Consider the following 20,558-nt stretch of genomic DNA (forward strand, 5'->3'; position numbering starts at 1 on the left):
GAGAAAATGTCTGGTTGTGGACCAACGTGTCCTTACTCACAAAGACGACTCGGCGCCTCCTGCAGCCACACGGAAACTACTGCACGTGTCTGTGGGGAGGAAAAGCCCGGGTGCACGTCTGGTGCCTTCAGCCATACACGAGCTGCAAACTGTCATGCCGCTGCGGAAAGACAAAACCGACCGGTGGAGGAGGCTCAGTCACTCGTGTGTGTGTGTGTGTGTGTGTGTGTGTGTGTGCAGCTGCGAGGCAGGCACGCAAACACGCCCCATGCAAATGAGTCCCATCACCTGTAAAATTTGTTCATTTCATTCAACCTTGTGCAACGTCATGAGTACGTTCTAGTGAGGACACCGAATGGATGGCAAATATTTATTTAGAAAAATACAAAATATGACACTTACTTTCTAGGGGCCCCCCCAAGCCGCCATTTCTACACCTCAAAACAAACAATCTATCTTGTAGCGCGTGCTAATCGTCGTCGTCGTCGTCATCCAAGCGAGTGGCGCATATTCTGGCAAATCTTTCCGTCTGCCTCTTCCTGGAAGTGGGCGACATGTCGGGACGCCGTCGAGGACCCCTGCGAGGAATTTGGGGCGGAGTCAGGCCACGCTCCTGCCAACAAGCAAAAGTCACAAAACAAATTAAAGATGAATCCAAAATACAAACGTGAACAAACATGTTGTATACCCTTCGGAGAATTAAGCTCTTTTAAATCAAAACTCTGTTCCAATTTCAAATTGAAATTAAGTTGTCAAGTAAATCATATAGTGCATAACCTGCTGGCATTAAATGTGTGTGTGTGTGTGTGGGGGGGGGGCGAGGGGTAACAACAGAGCGAGCGAGCGCGAGGGGGAGAGAGAAAAGCAGCTGTCACGTCTCCAAATAGTTCAACGGGACCTGACGGTGGAACGGCTTTGTCAACAGCTTTGACAGCGTTGTGGACACATGACTTTCAACGCACGTGCTGCTCCGTCATCTTTTTTTTGGTCGGCACGTACTACGGCACGCAAACGCACAGAGACTGACGGCTCGTGCTTGCGTAATGATTATCGTCACTTGCTGTGTGTGGAAAAGACGCATGAACTCCTCCCTGCTCTTAAATAGCAGAGCGGTGACATTTGCTAAGTTCTTGGAAGGAATTAGAAGCGGGCGTGAGCAAGCCAAACTGTCACAACCTCCACATATTCCCCATAATGAACAATCACTACTCACGGCGTCGCTGGGTGAATTGGAGAAAGAGGGCGCCAAGCGTACCGCTCTCAACGAGGCCTCCAGCTGGTGAGAAGGCAGGAAAAAGTTGGGAAGGGAGCTTTTGGTGTCAAGAGTTAAACAAACAACACCTGATGGCGTCTGACTTGTCAATGAAAAAAAAAACTGAGAGGCAAACACAACAAACCAAGGGTGTCCAAACTTTGGCGTGAGTACCATTGGAATCCCGCCCTCTTTTTTTTTTTTTAGCTTTAACGTTTGACCTGGCCCATTTTGTTTTCTTGCATTGGATGATTTTATATATATATATAAATATAGTCACCATATCAAGGCAACTGGACAATTCTTCTTTGTTGAAGACGTTTCACCATTCAGCCAAAAGGTACTCAAGATAAAGATGTCATTTAATAGTCCCACAATGGGGAAATTTGCAGAGTTACAGCAGCAAAGATATAGATCACACAGAGGTATGAAGTCCCTTTTTTCTTGCCATGCTGGGTGTGTTCAACCTTCTAAAATTTAGGCGTGAAGTCTATTTATGCTGCATAATATAAAAGCCTTTCGGATGAACGCTGAGCAAGCAAAACCAGTCCGGTCGCCTTGATTCAACATTTGCAGTTTTGTTTTCATGACTTCTTTGTTTCGTAACTAAAATACGAACATTCTCTTGAATTGTTCGGAATGTGTCGATTCTTTTGCCGCTTAGTCGTTGGACAGCAGATCTATTCTGGTGCCGCAGGTTTGTTCATGTTAGGCATTGTACGTTCAAATGGCAAACGCTAACGATGAAGGATACACTTGATTCCCCGGCGTGGATCCGGCAGCACCGGCTGCCGCCGCCGTGTCGTCGTCGCCCGGAGAGACTGAAGCTTCTTCCGATGACTTAACAAAGCCGTCGTCTTGGAGGCCCTGAGCGATCGCTTCCCGTTTCCCGCCGGATTTCGTCCAACTCTCGTCCTGAGCCTCCGCGTGGCCGCGTTCTGACAGCGTGCTTTTCCACAAACTGGTCTTCTCCGCGGAAATGGTCACCTCATTCAAATTCCTCGGCTCCACCACCACTTCCTCGTAATCCTCCTCATCACTGCCGCACGATGATTTACATTCTTCGCCATCATCAGAGGCTTCCGTTTCATCTCGCCCGCCGCTCTCTTCTTCGTCAGGCTGCCATGTTGAAAAGACGGCGTGTGGGCTGGGGATCATGTCCCGGTAGTTCTCTTTGGCAGAACTACCATGGAGGATGGAGGAAAAGGCTTCCAGGCGTTGACCTTCAGTTTAAAACGGAAAAGGAAAAGGTCATTCTTTTCACAACTCTTAACCACGACGTCACGAGGACTAAACTTCCGAGCGGCAATAGCAATGATGGCAACGCGAGTAAACGAAGCCTTCCATGTGCAAAGCCATTCCAAACACAGTTTGCATTCTTGTAACGTGAAAAGTGGATTTGGGACGCACGTGATTTGATTTACCAGCACATTGATGGAAAACATTCAACTTACAAGTTTTTTGAAAAGCTGTCGAGTTAGCAGAGCTAAGCTAGAAGCTCACCGTCGTGGATCTCGCCAGCTAAATGCCGCGACGTGACAAGAAGCCGCCGCATGTCGCTCTCAGCCCGTTTCTGCTCGTCTCGTTCCGTGGCAGCCAGGAAGGCGGGCGATGCAATCTTGCTGCTCAAGTATCTCTGGATGTTGTCCTGCTCACTCATGATCTTCCTGCGAGTTGAGACGCTTGGTTTAACATCACCTCTTTAGGGAAATAAAGGATGGCGAGTACGACTGCACGATATCTCATCACAACGTACGTGAGCGCAACATGTAGGAGGACTGACACGCAGACAACATTTACATGTGACCAACAGCGGGACAGAGTTGTGTGAAGTGAGTAGAAGACGTGATTGAACGTGCAGATGATAAACGAGGGTCGCGAGGTTAAGAACAAAGAAAAATCTTTCTTCAAGCTCATGCAGCCCGAGTGAGAAGTTAAGGCTGCCTGGCTACCTGATTGAGGAGAAGATGAGAGAGCTGGAGGGGATGATGTCATCGCCGCCGCCGCTACCGTCGCAGACTGAGTGAAGGCCAGCTTGTTCTTGAAGGCTCTCATGATGAAGACGCACCTTTTGCATGTGCTCGTGGTGGCGCTCGCTCTCACTGGGCAAGGAATGGCAAAAAAAAAAGGGGACCTCATATGAATATAACGTTCCACATCTTTGCTGCCCAATCTCTGATGCGCTGTAGGTCACATTTCTATGTGGACCAACTTTTTCAAATAACTTGCTCATTAACGGGAAAGACAGAACGGCGAGCCAACTAATTGAGATAACAATTTGAATTATGGCCAGGTGTCGGTTTCCAAATGGTAACAATTGTTTTGTTTCGAGAAAACTCCATGGAATGGCCACCACCATTTGCTGTCTCTCAAGATTGCCTTCACAATCAATCTTCAGTAACATTTTGAAAATAGCACTCTTTAGGCACTGGAGACAAAAAGAACTAAATTAGAAGGGGCCCACCTTGTTGTGTGCGTCTTTAACATTAACGATCAAATGATACGACGCTGCGAAGATGTGCACAAGATAACGATGAAAATGTGGCTGCACAAACGTTTTGAGAGAGAGTGCGTCCATGCGCTCGGGAGAAGAGATGTGCTGCTCGGGGTAGCGACTGATGTGAGAGGGGAAGCTGCTGTAGGTGGCGGTGGTCTGGTAGCTGCGAGGCGCAACCTGCGAAGAAGGCTGTGAAGAAAACACAAAAGTATTAGCGTAAAAGAGCTTCAACGTGTCTTTGTTTCAAGATGCCAAACACAAGCAATGTTTCTCAATGAAATCGTGAAAATTTAATCCAAGAGTTCCAGAGCCTGAAGTTACATTTTCCTTGTTCTTAGCAACGTGTCGTGAAAAATACAGTGCACTGGAAAATCGGTGACTTTACTGTTGACATTTTCCAAATCAAATCAAATCAAATTCGTTAACTATCGCCGTGAGTTATTATTTTTTTAATTCTCCACACCAACAATCATGTCTCTTCCTTTCAAGAATTTGAGCTCTTTCCTTAAAAGAGTCACATCTTTCGCCAAATGGGCTGTCATGTCAAAAACTAGCAGCAATTTTAAAAGGACACTGACAAGAGTTCAGGAAATGGATGGCATATCATGTTTGTGACAATATAAGCAGCCGACCTACCAAAGAAAAGAGTAAACTCCTCTTTTGCCAGAAAATATCTTGTTTCGAGCTTTTTCTGTTCCTTAGTAATCAACGATAGAACATGGTTTGATTACGCCTAAATATCCGTTTCATGACCAAATAACTGAGGAAAAAAAGCAAACATGTAAAGCTGAAGTGTCTTTGATGCTCATACTTTTTGCTGTATGTCCAATAAGAAAAAAAAAATCCTGCAAAAGGGCTTCTGATGGCAAACCAACTATTCATTTACAGCTACAACTCGACGCATGGCTCGAGTTGAACGTTTTGCAGAGCTCGTCATTCATTTCATTTTTTCCTCACGATTGATTGCGACACACACTTTGCATTACTTCCCACCACGCATGGAGGACTGTTCATATCACACATGTACATACTCTGCTCAAGTGTGAGCTGTCTCAACGCTTCCGACGTCCATCATGTGGTCCTTTCTTTTCATCATAATTGACATGTCAAGCTGCAATTCACCCCTTAATCTTTATCGTCGACTTCAAAGTTGCGCCAACTCAAATCCAAAGCGATGCAACGCAGGTGTTTACCAACCAGAATTTCACAGAGAAGCTGTTCAAGACCCACTTCCAAGCCTACTTGTTGAAAAACATACTTGACAAATATATTTGTCGCTGATTCCAGTTGAGCAGAGACTTATTTCTTCCTAGCACGTATTTCCGTGGCACAAGGCGCCTGTTGTCTTACGTACCCCCGCGTCCGCAGCGGCTTTCCTTTGACCGCGGAGGTCTTGCACCCACTTCAGTGGCTTGACGGTCACTTGGAGCTGACCGTGGCAATGGCCGCTGAAGTCGGTGACGTTGTACCAGCCGCACAACGACTGCAGGCCGCACAATAAAGGGGTCAGGTCGACAGAGGCGAAGCCGATCGCCTGCTCTGCTTCGGTGGCGCCTTTGTGCCAGAGTTTGAACACCAAGCTCTGTTGAGGGTCAATCAGGAGCTGCTTGGACAGTCTGATGAATTAAATACAAAAGCATCGTTAAGTGGGAATTTCCAGCATGGTTTGCGGGGGGATGGCACCACCCACCTGCAGTCGCGCTGGTGGTCCCAGACGGGACAGTTTGTATTGGCCATCGCAGTCGTGGATACGGGTTCCGCTGAGTCGGCGGCGACGTACGAGACCCAGCAGCACAGCGTCCCGTCACTGCTCTCAGATGGTGGGCAGCCTACCAGAAAAGCAGGGAGGGGCAAGTCATCAAAATGCGGCCATTATTCACGTCTTGAAATGATGTAGCAATTGTATTGCATGCTGACGTCACGCCAAGCTGGGTGACAAAAAGTCACTGGCCAGACTTTCTCTTTATACAACTTTGTGTGCGCCTGTGTCGTGCCTTTATAAGGGGCGTGGCCTAATGAGGGATGTCCGGAACTGGGTCAGCGGGCTTGGTCGGCGCCCCAGAAGTCAATCAAATTGTACTCATATTGCACTTTTCATACCTGGAAACGCAATTTTAATTGCTGCTCAATTCAAACATCCAAATTACAACAGAAAAAGAAGCTAGTGGACCTCATGATCCGCAGCTTGTAGAAATAAGAAACTAACTAAAAACTAACAAAAGCAACATTGTATCATCCAGTTGATTTCAAAAGGATTTAAAAAAAATATATTTTTTAACCTGTAAACTCAAATATTCGACATGACGACCGCTAACAACACGAACGCCTCCTTGGCGAGCTCACCATTCAGAAGGAGGTTCTTGGCCCTGTGCACAGCAAGCGTGACCGGGAAGGATTGGTCGTCGTTCAATATTTCAGCCGGCTGCGACAAGGTGACAGCTTGAGTGCTTTGGTTTGGCGTCGTTGGGGCTCCCGCCTCTTCTACGACGATCTCCTCCTGGCTGTCGGACTCCACCGACACGTCTTCCGCAGTCGGTGGGCAACCGGCCGTCAGGCTGATGTGCACCCGCAGAGCGGCGCCCTGCAGGTCTGCCGCCGAGCGCCTGAACAGCGGATACACTCCTAAGAAATGTGACCGCACAGAATTGCCAAAAAAAAAAAAGAAAAGGACAATTATTGTGATTATTGTTAACGCTCCTGCCTGAGGACATTTTACACTATTTTCATTTGCAAGCTATTTATTTTTATCACACATCAGCCCTCCATTATCGGGGTTTGACATGAAGACTTTTTGGGTGCCATGAAGGAGCAGCCCTGGCAGAACGGGCACTGGCCTTTTATATGATATAAGTTTCAATAATTTGTTCATGTTTAGCATGTTTATACTGAATTATATTAGCCTTTAAGAAAATATTATGCCCATGCAGCTGCAAGTTATTTTTTTATTTTTTTTTTTCCCAGTGTAAAAAAAAAAAAATAAATAAAAAAACACTTGATAATTGAAGGCACTTGTTGATTACATACCACTGAGAGTCAACTTCTGCTTGTGAGTCTTGGCGAGCGAGGACAGATCGATAAAGGCGGACCCAAGCAGGCGGTCCGTGTCCCGGGGCCTCTGGCTTTTGTCTTTCCGGAAAGCCACCCACACCTGTACCTCCAACTTCTCCTCTCGAAGGTACCACATGAGCGGCTGCGAGCTCGTCAGCTCCACGGTGCGACTCCCTTGAAAGGTCACGGTGGCTTGGCCCTCCTCGGCCGCCTCGCCGGCACACGGGTGCTTCATGTGCGAGCAGAAGGCCTCGTGCTCGTAGAACTTGTAACGGAGGTAACAATAGGTGGAGCGCTGCAGGCAGTCGTGGCCTGGCAGGAGCAGGCAGTGGAGCGGTAACCAGGCTCTCGGCATGGAGAAGGTCAGGAATAAGTTCTTAGCGCTCTGCTCCCAAGCACTCCCGTCGTCACAGTCCACTTGAGACGGGGTCGGATCCCAGCCCAAATCCTGAGCGGCCTGAATGATTCGCTTGCGCTCCGAGTGGTGGGTGAAGCCGACGGTGATCTCCAGGCCTCCGATGACCGTGTGCTGACTTTGAGACGATTCCCGGGACGCATAAACGCCAAACCAGCCGGAAATACCTAAAATTACAGAAAGGAAGGAACCATGACAGCGATCCCGTACGATAGTAAGTGCAGCGCTGGGAAAAAACGATGAAGAAATTGCTCTAAATTAGCACGTTCTCTGATTTGGTCATGTGTAGGTCTAAGTGTATGTTTGTGTAAAATGAACATGTTGGTTCAATTGGATTTTCAACTGGAGGTTTGCGGACCCAAAAGGCTCACGGACCAATTTTGAGTGAGTCGCTCCCAGTTAAAACTTTTGTACAGCATGTTTGAAATGAACATTTGTTGAATCATTCACTCAATTAATTAATCATACACTCACCCAACATAAAAAACACTTGTGGCGTATTTGTGGGCATTTAAAAAAAATGAAAAAAAGTCACAGGCATTGAAGCACACCTGTTGTTTTACAGAGGAGGTCGGCCAGCGGGATTTTCACGGTGCCCAACATCACATCTGGAGATTTTGAAGTAATATCTGCACAGAAAAAAAAACCACAAAGTCAGTCCATGCAAAATGGCCAGAATGAGAAACAGTGTTCATACTCGTCCGGGACCAAGGTTGAAATTGTCCGGCACATCATTCATCACAGAAACACAGATTTAAATTTGTAAGCAGATGTATCACTAAATATACTTTTTGTGACCGCTTTGTTTGCTGGTGTGCCCTGAGATTTTTGGGATATAAAATATTTGCCTTGGCTCAATATATGTTGAGAAACACCGTTTTAAGAATGACTTTGATGGACAAGTGGCACTAAACCTTTGCGGCTGTCTTTATTCCAAAGGGTGAAGACGGCCCAAGCTTCGGCCAGCTGCTCGGCCAGACTGCAGGTTTCACCGCCGCTCTTGCGGACCAGAGCGTCGCAGCGCACCTCCGCCTGGTGGTCAAACTCGGGGCAGAAGGTCCTGGCGGCCACGCGGGTGCACGTGGGCTCGTCGGCGGGCAAAAAGGACAAGTGGACGCTTACGTAGGAGTTGACGCCCATCGTGGCAAAGTATTCGAATCTTTCGTCTTGCTGGGCGACGACTCTGTGACGACGAGATTGGGATTGGGGTTGCGTTAGTGGCCAGTGAATGGATCTTTGGGATAATGTGGTGTTGGTTTACTCGTACCTGGCGGCTGCCTGCAAACCACACCCTCTGTGCACTTGAACCACAAGGGTCACAAAAGAGGAGGAGGCTCCGCTGCCAGCAGGCGTATTCGCTCTGACTGGCCTGTACTTGTAGCGGACGCACACATCAAGGAGGCCTGACAAAATACCAGAAAATATTTTTCACACACAGGAGTCCTATATTCCAGATAGCGATAGTTACAGAGTCCTGCCATGAATAGTGAAAAAAACGCAATTGTGACCCATAATTGAGAAATGATTCAATGATACAATTTGGAGAAATGTTGTGGCATATATACAGACAGTTACAAACCTTTAAGGCGAGGCATCAATTATTCTACTTGATTGGGCTCCCTGCACTTACTTATTTAGACTGAAACTCACGTAGGTAACATTTGTGAATAGTGAAGTGCAAACACATGGATGATTGACAAATATTTCATAGTGAGTTGAAAGTGCAGACCAGAGGGGAGAGGCTGATGTGGCGCCACGCCATCCACTCTGGGGAGCAGGGGTAGCGAGAACATCTGGGCTTCGCCAGGTTGCCGTCCCTGCATGGTGACCATGGCGCACAGCTTGGACAGGGGCAGAATTCCTTTGGCCACCAGCTGGTCTCGCACATTGGGATAATAATATCTGCGGGAACGGAAGTAGATCAAAGGTTGTCATGGTTCCCTCCAGCTGAGGAATGGACCGACCGACGGCTACAAACCTGCACCACACTTCAAAATGGACACCCCCGCCGCCGCTGAGACCTTGGCTTGAAAGACAGCCGAGTAGTAGCTTCTGAACGGGAACACCTTCAGGAGCCAAGAGGGCGTGTGTCTCCGTGTGGCCAAAAAGCGGGTCAGGCACACATAGAGCGGTGGTGGTGCGGAAAGGCTTCAGGTTGGTGTCTGTTAAGAGATGAGATGCAACGTTCAGACAATGCTTGAACATGAATCGATTGCTTAAGCCTTAAGGGCAAGTCAATCTCCCCAAATTCTTTGCAATGATATGTTCTATGTGCCTCCACTCGTCTAAACATGGCATTCTGAGTAATATTCCTTTCCCTTTAATTAGAGTTAGAGGGGGTGACCCGTAAAATTGCTTACTATATTCGTCGAGGGTGGCGTCTACTTCGGCGCCTTCCTGGCAGGGGAAGGCGTACTGGATGTAACAGTCGGCTTCTCCCCACACTGTCGACTGCAAAGGGGTAAGGCCCGTCACCTTTTCCACCCGGATCATGAACACATGCTCGGTCATCGCTCGTGCCTGTGATGCGATTATCTGAAGGCGAGGGAGGGAGACAGACATTGAAAGACTTGGCCCGTTATTTATGGTTGGGCTCTGTATGTCTGGAAAAAAAATAATTGGACGCAACGCTAGATTTGTCAACTTTGTGTTCATTTAAAATATAAAAATGAGTCACAAAATTAGCTCATTGGAGATAAATTTAGAACCAAAAATGGAGCCATTTTTTGTCGTTTTCTTGATAATAAGCCAAATCACTTAATTTTAATTCCTTAATTATTCATAGCTTTAACACTCCACTGCCCAAAACGTGCTCCTTTCTTTTCTGTCTGCTAGACACATGATACAACTTTATCAACAAGAAATTGGAGGAAACAAAAGGTGGTCTAATCCTTCTTCATTCACAGCCAAACCCAAAACTCAGCAATTTTTTGTCATCAAGTCAGTTTCGTTCTGCCACCCAGACGTATCGTAGTGCAAATTGTGTACAACATTAAAGTGATTCTGAACATCGAGTGAGGAAAGGTAAGAGATGAGCAGAAACCTTGGCGGGCGCACTGGGCTGGTGGTCGAGCAAGTGAAGCGGTCTGAGGGGCGGGCAGCCTGGCGAATCGCACTCCTCGTCCCTGGCGCGCTGCAGGGCGAGCACCTGCTCGCAGAGGCCCATGGCCAGCGTGACCCTGAGGCTTCCTCGGCAGCCGCCCGAAAACACATCCACCACTGGCATGTAGCAGTCCACCCCTAAAACGGGGTACTGTGCCTGCAGAAGGAGGTGGGCGATCTTTGGATCCCTGCAAGTCAAAAGGGTCAAACACACTTCAAAAAAGTCATTGCGCCAAATAAATGTCTTCTTTGTTTCAGCAAGGGGGGTGGGGGGTGATTGAGATCGCAAATATCTCCGTTCAAGGAAACTATCGTCCAATCAATTTTGAAGCGTTGGCTTGAGCTTTTTAATAGCCACTGAGAGTGGTGATGGCAGAAAGACGACATAAATACTCACAAGTCAACTTGCCTGAAGGACATGTAGAACTGGTGTAGCGGCAACTTCACGAGACCGAGGAGCCTCTCGTGGCTGGAGCCGCCCGTCTTCTGCCAAACTTCAATCACCATCACGTTGTTCCTCATCCGCTCCAGTAAATGTGCAGTCAAAGCCACGGGAGTTACCTGCAGGCAGTGAGTAAATATTTTGTGGAAGGACATTTTTCAGGTTTTGTGCTTTGAGTATTGATTTTTCGGACATTTTGTGACTTGCAATCGCTTCGTTTGAAAACCAAAAAAATAAAACTTCTTACTCTTTACATTTGGCAAAATAGTCTTGTTACTTTTTCAACCTCCACAAATGAGGAGCATGCAGCATGACGCAACGTGAATCTTGAAATGCCATGAAAACGTTTCCATCTTGGCTTTCCAAATAAAGTCGCATCCTACCTGGACAAAGTTAAAGGAAGGATTGGCTCGTCCCCAGCTGACAATGGACCTCGCCACCTCGTCACACCAGAAGAGCTTACAGTTCAAGTACACGTTGACGGCCTGCGCCGGGCCACTGGTGAAGTTCTTGCCGTCCGGCACCATCAGCAACGTGTGCAGCAGGAACTCGGAGTCTTCCTCCGCCGCACGCCGAGCTGCATGGTGCGCGTGTTGAATGGGAACGTTGAGGAGCAAGTCTTCTGAAGAGCGAGCGGCTAGGTCCTCCGAGCAAAAGTTGACGCATTGTGATGTGGTGCAGGAGTCTCTCGGGGGACTACGTGTGGAGCGTGACGACGAGGCCTCTCTTTTTTCAGAGCCTCCGTCGTTGCTACAAAGTTCCAGCAGCACCTAGGAAAATGCTACTTTAAACACTCAACATTTTCCCTTACAAATGTAACTTTATTATGCATGGAAAAAAAAAAGATCTGACTTGTATAAAAAAATTGTTCTTTGGGAAAAAAATCGTAGTCTCTTGAAAAATAAGTAAGATTTTGAGAACTTTTTTTTGAGGGACATCTTTATTCTCCTAAGAATGCCTTTTATTCCCATTTTTATAAGAATATTTTTTTCTAGACTATTAAGACCATTCTCATAAGATTTCCAGTTTGTTTTTCAAATGTTTTTATACTTGATTGAATTTTTATTTTGGAAATTTCTAGCATCATTACTTTGTAAGCAAGTTGGAATCTCAAAATTTTCTCAAGAATCCAACTTCAGTTTCTCGAAAAATAAGACTTAAATATATCCGTATATAATTGATCAGAAACATCCTTGTATTTAAATCCATCCTTCGAAAAAGCATGTTTTTGTCTTGAATAAATATGCCTTTGTTTTGAAAATCACTTTTATTCACCAATATTATCTATTCTTGCAAGAGTCCACCTTAAGTTTCTCCTAAATCTGACTTTATTCTTGATTAAACTTAGAAAACTATTCTCCTAAGAGTGACACTTTTGTGAAAATATAACTTATGTCTCTAAAAACAATATCCATTTCAGTAAAAAATATGTCTATTCTTGGAAAATAACTAATTACATTTTTTTCCTGGAATAAATAAAACTTTATTCTTGTTTGATGACTTCATTCCCTCAAAATATTGCTTGATTCTTTTAAGACTTTTTTTTTAACAGAAATGTTACAACTTTAGACAACAACTTGGAAGAGGACGAGTTTCTCCAAAAATAAACAACTTTTTACTTAACTTATGTTTCTAAGAAAGAAAGAATGTCATCTCGTAGGACTGACTCAAATCTGACTTTATTCTTTGAGGAAAATGACTATTGTTGAAAATGGCATCTTTCATCGCCAAAGAGTAACTTTCCCATCCATGATGAACGTAGTAGCATTTTCTTTTACCTTGAGAAGACAGAGTTCCCGCGTATCGGCCTCCGCGGCGTGCACCGGCAGCGCGAGCGACTGGCTGAGCTGCCGGCTCTGCAGCAGACGTCGCAGCGGATGAGCGGCTTCTCCGATGAAAACGGCCTGCGGCGACAACAGCAGGTCAGCTCGTACTGTGTTGTCACTTTTCTTTATCTTTCGCCACTTTGGGTCTGTCAAAGGCAAACTTAGAAGCTTCCCTGACTTTGTGTTCATACAGTACGTGTTTGAGGAAAATAAACACTTTTTCCCGAGAGCTGTATTATTTGATGTAAAACAAATAGCATTTAATTTGTATTTATACAGCATATTCTTAAATCACCAGTATTTTTATTAGTTGTAGAATTGGAATTAAACATTCAATTGCGATACACTCACTTTTTTTTGGTCATTTTTTCGGGCGTAAATTCGAAAAAGGAGATCGGTTGACCACCAGACTTCCAGCGCCGTTTTGGTGAAGCGGACGGGAAACACCGAGAGCTGACGGAAGCTCACCACTTCAAAATACACAAACGGAAGCATGTTAGCAAGAAACGACAAAAACGAGCACCTGCGGCCTGCCGGCATGCTCTACCTCCTTCTGTGACGTTACCGGAAGCCGCTCTGGTCACCTCCGTGGCTGGCACCACACTTTGTCCGCGTCGAGTGGAGGACAAAGTCTTGGGGAACGTATACTCGACAAAATACGTGCTGCCAAAATTCCAACAGGGAAAATGAGATTTGATATCCAAGTTTACAAAGTTATGAGCTGGGTCACGGAACAAATTCAGCTCGTCTGTCTCGCTGCCGCCGTATTTCCAAAGCGTCACCTACCACCTCTTTCTGCGTAACAGTGAAGGAGATTTGCTTGTGGTCTTCCCAGGCGGGGGGCTCACGCAGCATGCGGGCACACTCATGGAGTCGACCGTCACTTTGGCCGATCGCATGAAACTCAGAAAAGTCTCCTGCTCCTGACTCAGAGGAATGCCGATTTCCGTCCGGGCACCGTGAAGCTCTGAAACGACACTTGACAAAAGTTCCAACAATGTCAAAAGAGACATTTTGGTGTTCCTTCGAAACATCTGATCTCCAGGAGCATATTGGAGTCTAACTTGTCGCCCGTCCTGGACGCAGGCTGCCGAAAATGTTTGTCGTACTCTGATGAACTCTTCTTCTGCCCTTCACAGTCACCCGCCGTCTCATCTGGTCTCGAATCTGACGTCTGAAACACAAGAAAGCGTCGCAACAAAAGACTCAAACAGCAACTGTGGTGTTGTTTCCAAACATATGAAGTACTGACGGGGCTTTTGTAGAAGAGATTTTCCAGCAAGCTGTGATCATACTGCGGGTCGCCAAGCTCACTGTCCTCACTCACGCTGCAGTGACCCGACACAGACTCGGGCAAGGAGCCATCGTCGCGCCACAAAGGGGGCGGGGACGCCTTCAACCTGAACACAAGGCACGCAAGGACAACATTTTTGCAAATAGCCACCTTTTCAAATTCTTCATATCAAATAAATTCAATACTTGACCTATTCTGCTACTCTTCTTACCAATTTTGGTTGAGTTTTTGGGGAAAGTGACACATTGACTTGTAGAATGCCAAATTTCGTTTATTGGTGAATGTTATTAATTGGAACTTGTCAGCCAATCAGAGAAGGAATTTCATGCATGAATGTGTCAAGGAGATATGAGACATTATCAGACAACTGTTTTGCGCTCATTTGAACACACCGTTAGAGCAGATTTTCCATAGTCCACACGACACAAAAGTAACTTTCTGTTTGATTCCCGTTCATGCCCATTAACATTGGAAGCTCAGCCACAAATAAAAGCCTGACCTCAATTGAAGCAATCATACAGAAAGCGCATGTACCTGCCAAGGAGGAGATCCACAGCTCTGTGGTCCATGTCAGGAGAACAACCGAGTCCACAATCTCCAACCGCATCCATGTCTGCGTGCTTGACATCGGAGTCGGCGTGCGGGACCTTTTCAAGGACCATTTCGGGGGGCCTGAAGAGAGAGGAACAAGAAGAAGAAGAGCCATTGAGTTCACTCACAGCCAACCACACAGGTTTTCATGGAAAACACTTTCTGGCACTTTATCTACATTTTTCATTAATTTTGAGTGTTTAAAAAAACAACAACTTTTGTTTATTGCAATATTTGTAATTCAACCTGGCCAAGTCCCGATGGCCGCAAATACTGGAGGTGCAGTGTAATCTTATTATTTATTCATTTACTTGTTTAAGGTTTATCGCATAATGTCAACCTACGTTGACCTGGTATGTTGTAATTATGAGACAGCAACGTCGTCATCAAGAGCACATTTAACTGATGAGTCAGCTGCAATGTCACGCTCTACTCTGAACAAGTCCTTAAATTCTGATTCAGGAGTGAATGATTGCAAATGCTACCTACAGTTGAGTGCACTTGTTGGCTCACTCACATGGAAAGTGGTCGGACATTGTCCCTCTGGAGAGGTAGTCGGAGGTCTTTGAGAGCCGGAGCAGCATCCAGGTCGCTTTTCAACGCCGACGCAACCATGGCGTCCCGAAGTTTGCTGCCACGCTCCAAAATGACTGAGGCCAAGAAAATGGGGTACTTTAGCTGGACTGCTACCAAACAGGACTAAGACCACACTGAAACCAAAATGCGGAATTGGACGAGGAGCAAGAAGGTTTCATTCTTTATGCAAGTTGTTTTTTTAAGCAAAACCTGTAATCTTTCACGTTACGTTTCCTCCTCATTTTTTTTCACTAGTTATAAAATTAAATAAACAATATGGGAAAAAAATCTTTTTCCCCCTATTTTTTAAAAGTAAGTAAACTATTCTAAACGTTTTTTCCCCTGGAAAACATTTTTTCTGGTGAAATGACACCCCGTATTCTTTCTTTTTTTTTTTTTACATATCGCAAATTTCCCCCATAGAAAAAAAAAACTTTGTTCCCCTCTAAAAAAAAATTAGTAGATTACAATTTTTTATGTTCTGAAATTTTTTGAGGGAATGATAATTACTTCTTCCCTGAGAAATATGACAGGTAAACCCTGAAACGCTTCGAGGAAAAAAAAAATACTTAGTTCTCATCAGTTTTGGTATCATCCGATGTGTTACGATGTGAGGCCGTAATCGTCCTGTTGTCATTTGTTGAAAATCTCACAGACACACTGTCTTTCCTTTTTTGTGACGCACCTGACAGGATGTCATTTCCAGACTGATCCACATCTTTTTGACCGTTTGCTCGCAACTTCAACTTCTCCACTGACTCGTCTTGATCCATCCGCGTGGTCTGAGAATACGAGCGGTCTTTCCTTCTGAAAACAGAACTTGCGTGAGCGTCATTTTGTTTTTTCTGCTGCGGATGTGAAAACGGTCTTTGACAAACCTTAACGTGTTTCCGCCACTGCCCGCGTATGATTTGTCGGTGTCGGGAGGCGGAGGCTCATCAAACGTGACCGATGAAGCCACCTGAGGAACGCTGCTGCTGAAGTCCGTGGCGGGAGCGGAGGAGCTGCGCTTGTGGCACGCTCCGGCCACGGGCTCCAAATGGAGCGAAATCTGCATGCGGGGGGAGGCGGCAGTGAGCTTTGCCCTGAACTGGAGAACGGAAGCGACACGACCCGCGCCAAGGCCTTACAATACATTCCAATGCGTTTTATTCTTCCTTCCAATGATCAAACTTATCACAAGGAAAATGACTTTCTTAGGGGGGAAAAAAAAACAAGCTTTTCCCCTAAAAAAGAAATTCTAGAACTTGTTTTTCATTACTCCTTGATACTTTTTCATGCGAATTTAGAACGTCATTCTTACAACTTATAAGTTGACTATTGTTGAAAAAGTTTTACTCAATGACCGAAAAGTACTTCTTTTTCAAAAGAAAGATTTTTATTTCATTCTCATCGGATTTCCGTTTTTTCTTGAGGAATTAAAACTATGGTAGTCTCAAGACTTCTTAAAAAAAATTGCAACTTCATTAACCCAGAATACTTGTAAAAAAATGTGACTTCCGTCTTGCTTGACGAGCTTGTTTTTCTATTTTTTTTTCCTTTTTTTAAAAAAACTAAAATATTTATGATGCTTAAAAGATTGCCTGTACAGTTTGTGAACATTTTGACTCAGACTTTTGCCATTTCTATTTTTTCCTAAATAGTCAAAACGTCAGAAAGCGGAAAAGAGCGCATCCAACCTCTGAGGTTCTCCTGAAGCCTTCCGTTTATTTTGCCTGTGGACCGGAGTTAAAGCCTTGGCAGAGGTACGTGCCTCCCGCTGTGACATCACAAAGTCTTTGTTGGTTTGTTACACGCCAGCCACGCAAGCCGTCATCGTCTCACCTCCAACTGGCCGAGCTTCTTGGAGGTGGGTGACACCAGGGTGTGAAATCCGGTGATGGGCTGCAACGGGGAGAGGCGGGAGATCTCCCGCACTTGAGCGCGTGCAATGGGAAGGTGATCTTGCTTGCTCAACACCTCCAACACCAAGTTACCCATATCTGTTGAAAAATCACCACTGGACAATGTAGCCTCAACATAAAATCTCTGCTTCCCCTGCCACACTCGTACGACCAAAAATTCTGTTTCCCATTAAAAATACACAACAGGAAAATTACATTATTCAAATCAGGTTTTGCTTTTGGTAGTTTTTTTTTTTTTAAACTTGATCTCTCCTGAAACCAAATGCAGGCTTTTGCACACCTAAAACAACATTTCAGCTTTCACAAAGAATACAATTATAATCTTTACATGCAAAGATGTGAAAAGTGACAGCAGTCTACAAGTACGGAACTTTACAAAACCATACAGCAACAACATAACGGATTAAACAGTTTGCAGGTCATGATTTCATGCCTCAATGGACATTGCGCTGCTTCATCTGGTATGCACGCTTTGACCACCAGGGGGGAGTAAAATGCTTACGACATGGAAACAACAATGGTCTATTTCAGGGGTCTTCAATCACGTTCTTTGAGTTCCACTGTCCTGCCTGTTTTCCATCTCTGCTTGCTGCAACACATCAGATTCGAGATACCATAAGGTAAGATAAGATAATCAGCAAGGTCTGCAGATTCTGGATAACAATCCTGATCATTTAATTCAGGGGTGTTGCAATAGGGAGAGATGGAAATGGAAAACAGCCAGGACAGGGGACCTCGGGGAACAGGGTTGAAGACAGTTTTCAATGTAAAATGAAATTGCAAATACGAAGAAATTATAAAGAAATATAAAATCATACAATTGAACAAAGGATGAAATATTTACCAAGGGCTTTCTGAATAAATTTGCTATTTTGGAGTGCAATCACAAAGTCCGATGGACAGATGTTGATCCTTTTGTGCAGATAGCGGGGTTCCACTGCACTTTCAAAATTCCCCATCATTCATTCATCACGCGTCCCATGGAAATTCACTTGAAAATTTCCGAAATTGGACCTACAATTTTCTATCCCTTTGAAACCATTACAGAAGGCCACGTGCGGTTTACCTGCCAAGTAGGAGGTGAGCTGCTTGGGGCCACAGCGAACGGGAAAGCGTGCCGTGGTTTGGGAGCTCCTGTGCGAGAGCAGCGTGTCATCCCGTGGGCTGAAATACGTGCCATCCGGCGACTCCCCCCACCAGCGCAGACGCACCCGTGTCGCCAGAGGAGGCCTGGCCACGCTCCAGCGCAGGCGGCCCACGGTTACACGCAGGAAGCCGCGCAGCTCACCTTCCACTAGGGGAGGCAGGCTGGTGGAGGCCGGCACTTGGCACAGGGCTGCAAAAGAGTCCACATTGAGTGCAACAGTCAGCACACACTCGCTTATGGTCAGATAAAACTACATCAGGGATGTCCAAACTTTCCAAAGAGGATCACATGCATACAAATTCAAACATCAATTCCAGTTAAGTTGGGACATTGTTTAAATGATACAAATAAGAACAGAATACAATGAGTTGTGAATACTTTTCAACCTATATTGAATTGAATACCCACGACAATGCCAATATAATTAACGTCCAAATTGATCAACTTTGGGCTTTTTTTTTTTCCAAACCAATTACTCACTTTTATTATAAGACATTTGATGAGCACATGTAAAACAGCCGTTTTTACTGTGTTGATTACTTCTCATCATTCAATGTATGTTCTGTGTCCAATAACTGACAATGCAATCCATTGTCCGTGCGTGACTGAGCATGCAATGGACTTTGTTGACTGTGGATTCTTTCGAAGTAGTTGCATTTATTTCCAGTGTGCAAAATAAGTGGTGCTTATTTTGATTGCAGCCGGTAGTCGTGAGCACGTGCCATAGATGTCACGTGACGTCTTGTTTTCTTCATCAAACAAGTATTCTTTCATCTCCGAAACGTTACAAGCAATTGATGTTGTTGCTGCGTATTACACTTTCACTTGGTGAAGACGTCATTATTCCTCTAATAAAGCCTTGGCAAATTCAAAGGTGGTGTGACGTAATAAAAACGATAATTTATGTTAGTAAACACACCACTGGTTAAAATAGGTGAATTGCAGACTGGCTTTTAAACAGGACAAAGATGATTCCGATCCTAAAGCAGAACCTTAAACCGCTGTCATTACAGTTTTCTTATTGTTCCAAAAACAACAAGGAAAGAGAAAGGTGAAACCAAAATTGAAAACATGTTCGTGACAACAACAAATCACATATTGACCAGTCGTCGGGCTGACAGCTCCTTGCCAACTTAGCAAGCTAGCCGGCTAACAACAACACTTAACCTTTCTGCTTTGTGCCATCGGCGACTTTGACGGAGCCCTGTTTTCGTCTCTTCATGACGCCACTCGGGGAAAATGACGAGCGAAAGTGGCCGAGGAGGCGACAGCGACATCCCGAAGCATGTTTCAATGATTTGAAAGGCTAAACACATTCAAAAGCGCACACAGACAAATGGTCCCGCGCCCAACTGTTGAGCACAGCGCCAGTCCCGCTGCCGCTGCTAGAGGCACGACGGGAAATGTAGTTCACTACAGGCAGTGACACACATTTTTATCGCCATCTTTTGCAAAATTTTCCTGTTTCGGTTTGCTATTCTACGAGATTCAATGAATTTGATTTAATTACCGACGATAAAATTAAATATGAAGTATTGTACTCTTAAAAGCTGTTGCAGTCCTGCTGAGCAGATATACAATAAAGCATGACGGGAAATGAAGTTCACAAGTGACGGAGCAGCCTTTTTGTGCGGAACTTAATAAAAGCTTGCTATCAGTATTTGATATATAAAAACAACAATAGAATAGAATGGAATAGAATAGAATAGAATAGAATAGAATAGAATAGAATAGAATAGAATAGAATAGAATAGATGTGCAGCCATGTTGTGCCAACGTCGGTAGATGGCAGCATGTCTTTTTAATCCCTGTCAGCTCCAGTTTTAAATCTACTAAGAAACACTTAATACTCTTTAATATTAATTCTACACGACAGCTGCATCGCCTCGGCTGCCAATCACAGAGATATGATGGGGGTGACTAGTGCCGTGCAGCCAGTTGCATTTGTTATACATTGATATTTAGTTAAATAACACACAGATAAAGAATCGGTGTCATTAAAAAAAGTAGTCTTTGCTCTTAATGAAAGAGTGTTTGCCCTTTAAGGTCAGTGTCATGTGTTTAAGGCACACTTTGGCGAAATGTCTCTCTTGCTTGGCAACAAATCCCCCTGTTGTTTGTTTGGTTGCCTTGGCAACGACGAGGCCTTTGCAGAGATTTGAAGGCCAGGCAATGAACGATGAAACCCGATGAGGTTCCTATTGCTTTTTTCCCCTTTCGCCACCCCCTCTTCACTTTTCACTTTTCCAGATTCCTGTCCCTCAAGCAGCACGGTGCATCCCAGAAACACATATTGTTGAGTTATATCTTTAGTTAAGTAATAATATATGTAATTATATGTCATTATGTGAATTTGGGTATGTGTGTATTTTGTTGAATGTCACATTTATTTTTGTTACTGTCGTAAATCTCGCGTGGTTTACGTGATGACGTTTTACGTTTGTTGAAATGCCCTTTATGGATG

At 45.0% G+C, this 20,558-nt stretch overlaps 1 protein-coding gene across 4 annotated transcripts; it reads right to left on the reverse strand.

Moving 5' to 3' along the window:
* Positions 1–23: 23 nt before the first annotated feature.
* c2cd3 (C2 domain containing 3 centriole elongation regulator) lies at positions 24–19,465 on the reverse strand. 4 transcript variants are annotated; one of them, XM_088301354.1, is made up of 33 exons: positions 19,262–19,465; positions 18,014–18,283; positions 16,868–17,025; positions 15,922–16,094; positions 15,729–15,847; positions 14,985–15,117; positions 14,411–14,548; positions 13,835–13,982; positions 13,647–13,756; positions 13,369–13,560; positions 13,130–13,245; positions 12,934–13,052; positions 12,535–12,660; positions 11,140–11,526; positions 10,730–10,875; positions 10,256–10,508; positions 9,573–9,747; positions 9,191–9,374; positions 8,942–9,114; positions 8,480–8,615; positions 8,127–8,395; positions 7,764–7,841; positions 6,774–7,379; positions 6,093–6,371; positions 5,440–5,578; positions 5,104–5,365; positions 3,808–3,938; positions 3,205–3,354; positions 2,756–2,919; positions 2,007–2,475; positions 1,214–1,310; positions 403–613; positions 24–160 (listed from the first exon to the last, which is right to left on the reverse strand). In XM_088301354.1, the coding sequence occupies exons 1-32, from the start codon at positions 19,314–19,316 to the stop codon at positions 470–472; spliced, it is 6,099 nt and encodes a 2,032-aa protein (XP_088157480.1). In that variant the 5' UTR covers positions 19,317–19,465; the 3' UTR covers positions 24–160; positions 403–469. The 4 variants fall into 4 exon arrangements, with proteins under 4 accessions (XP_088157480.1, XP_088157481.1, XP_088157479.1 ...); XM_088301355.1 differs by having other exon boundaries at positions 13,692–13,756; positions 15,729–15,850; XM_088301353.1 differs by having other exon boundaries at positions 15,729–15,850.
* Between the last annotated feature and the right edge of the window lie 1,093 nt (positions 19,466–20,558).

This window comes from Idiotropiscis lumnitzeri, chromosome 7, assembly GCF_059441095.1.
Source record: "Idiotropiscis lumnitzeri isolate Australia: NSW breed Sydney's pygmy pipehorse chromosome 7, RoL_Ilum_1.0, whole genome shotgun sequence".
In the NCBI taxonomy this organism is placed as follows: domain Eukaryota; kingdom Metazoa; phylum Chordata; class Actinopteri; order Syngnathiformes; family Syngnathidae; genus Idiotropiscis; species Idiotropiscis lumnitzeri.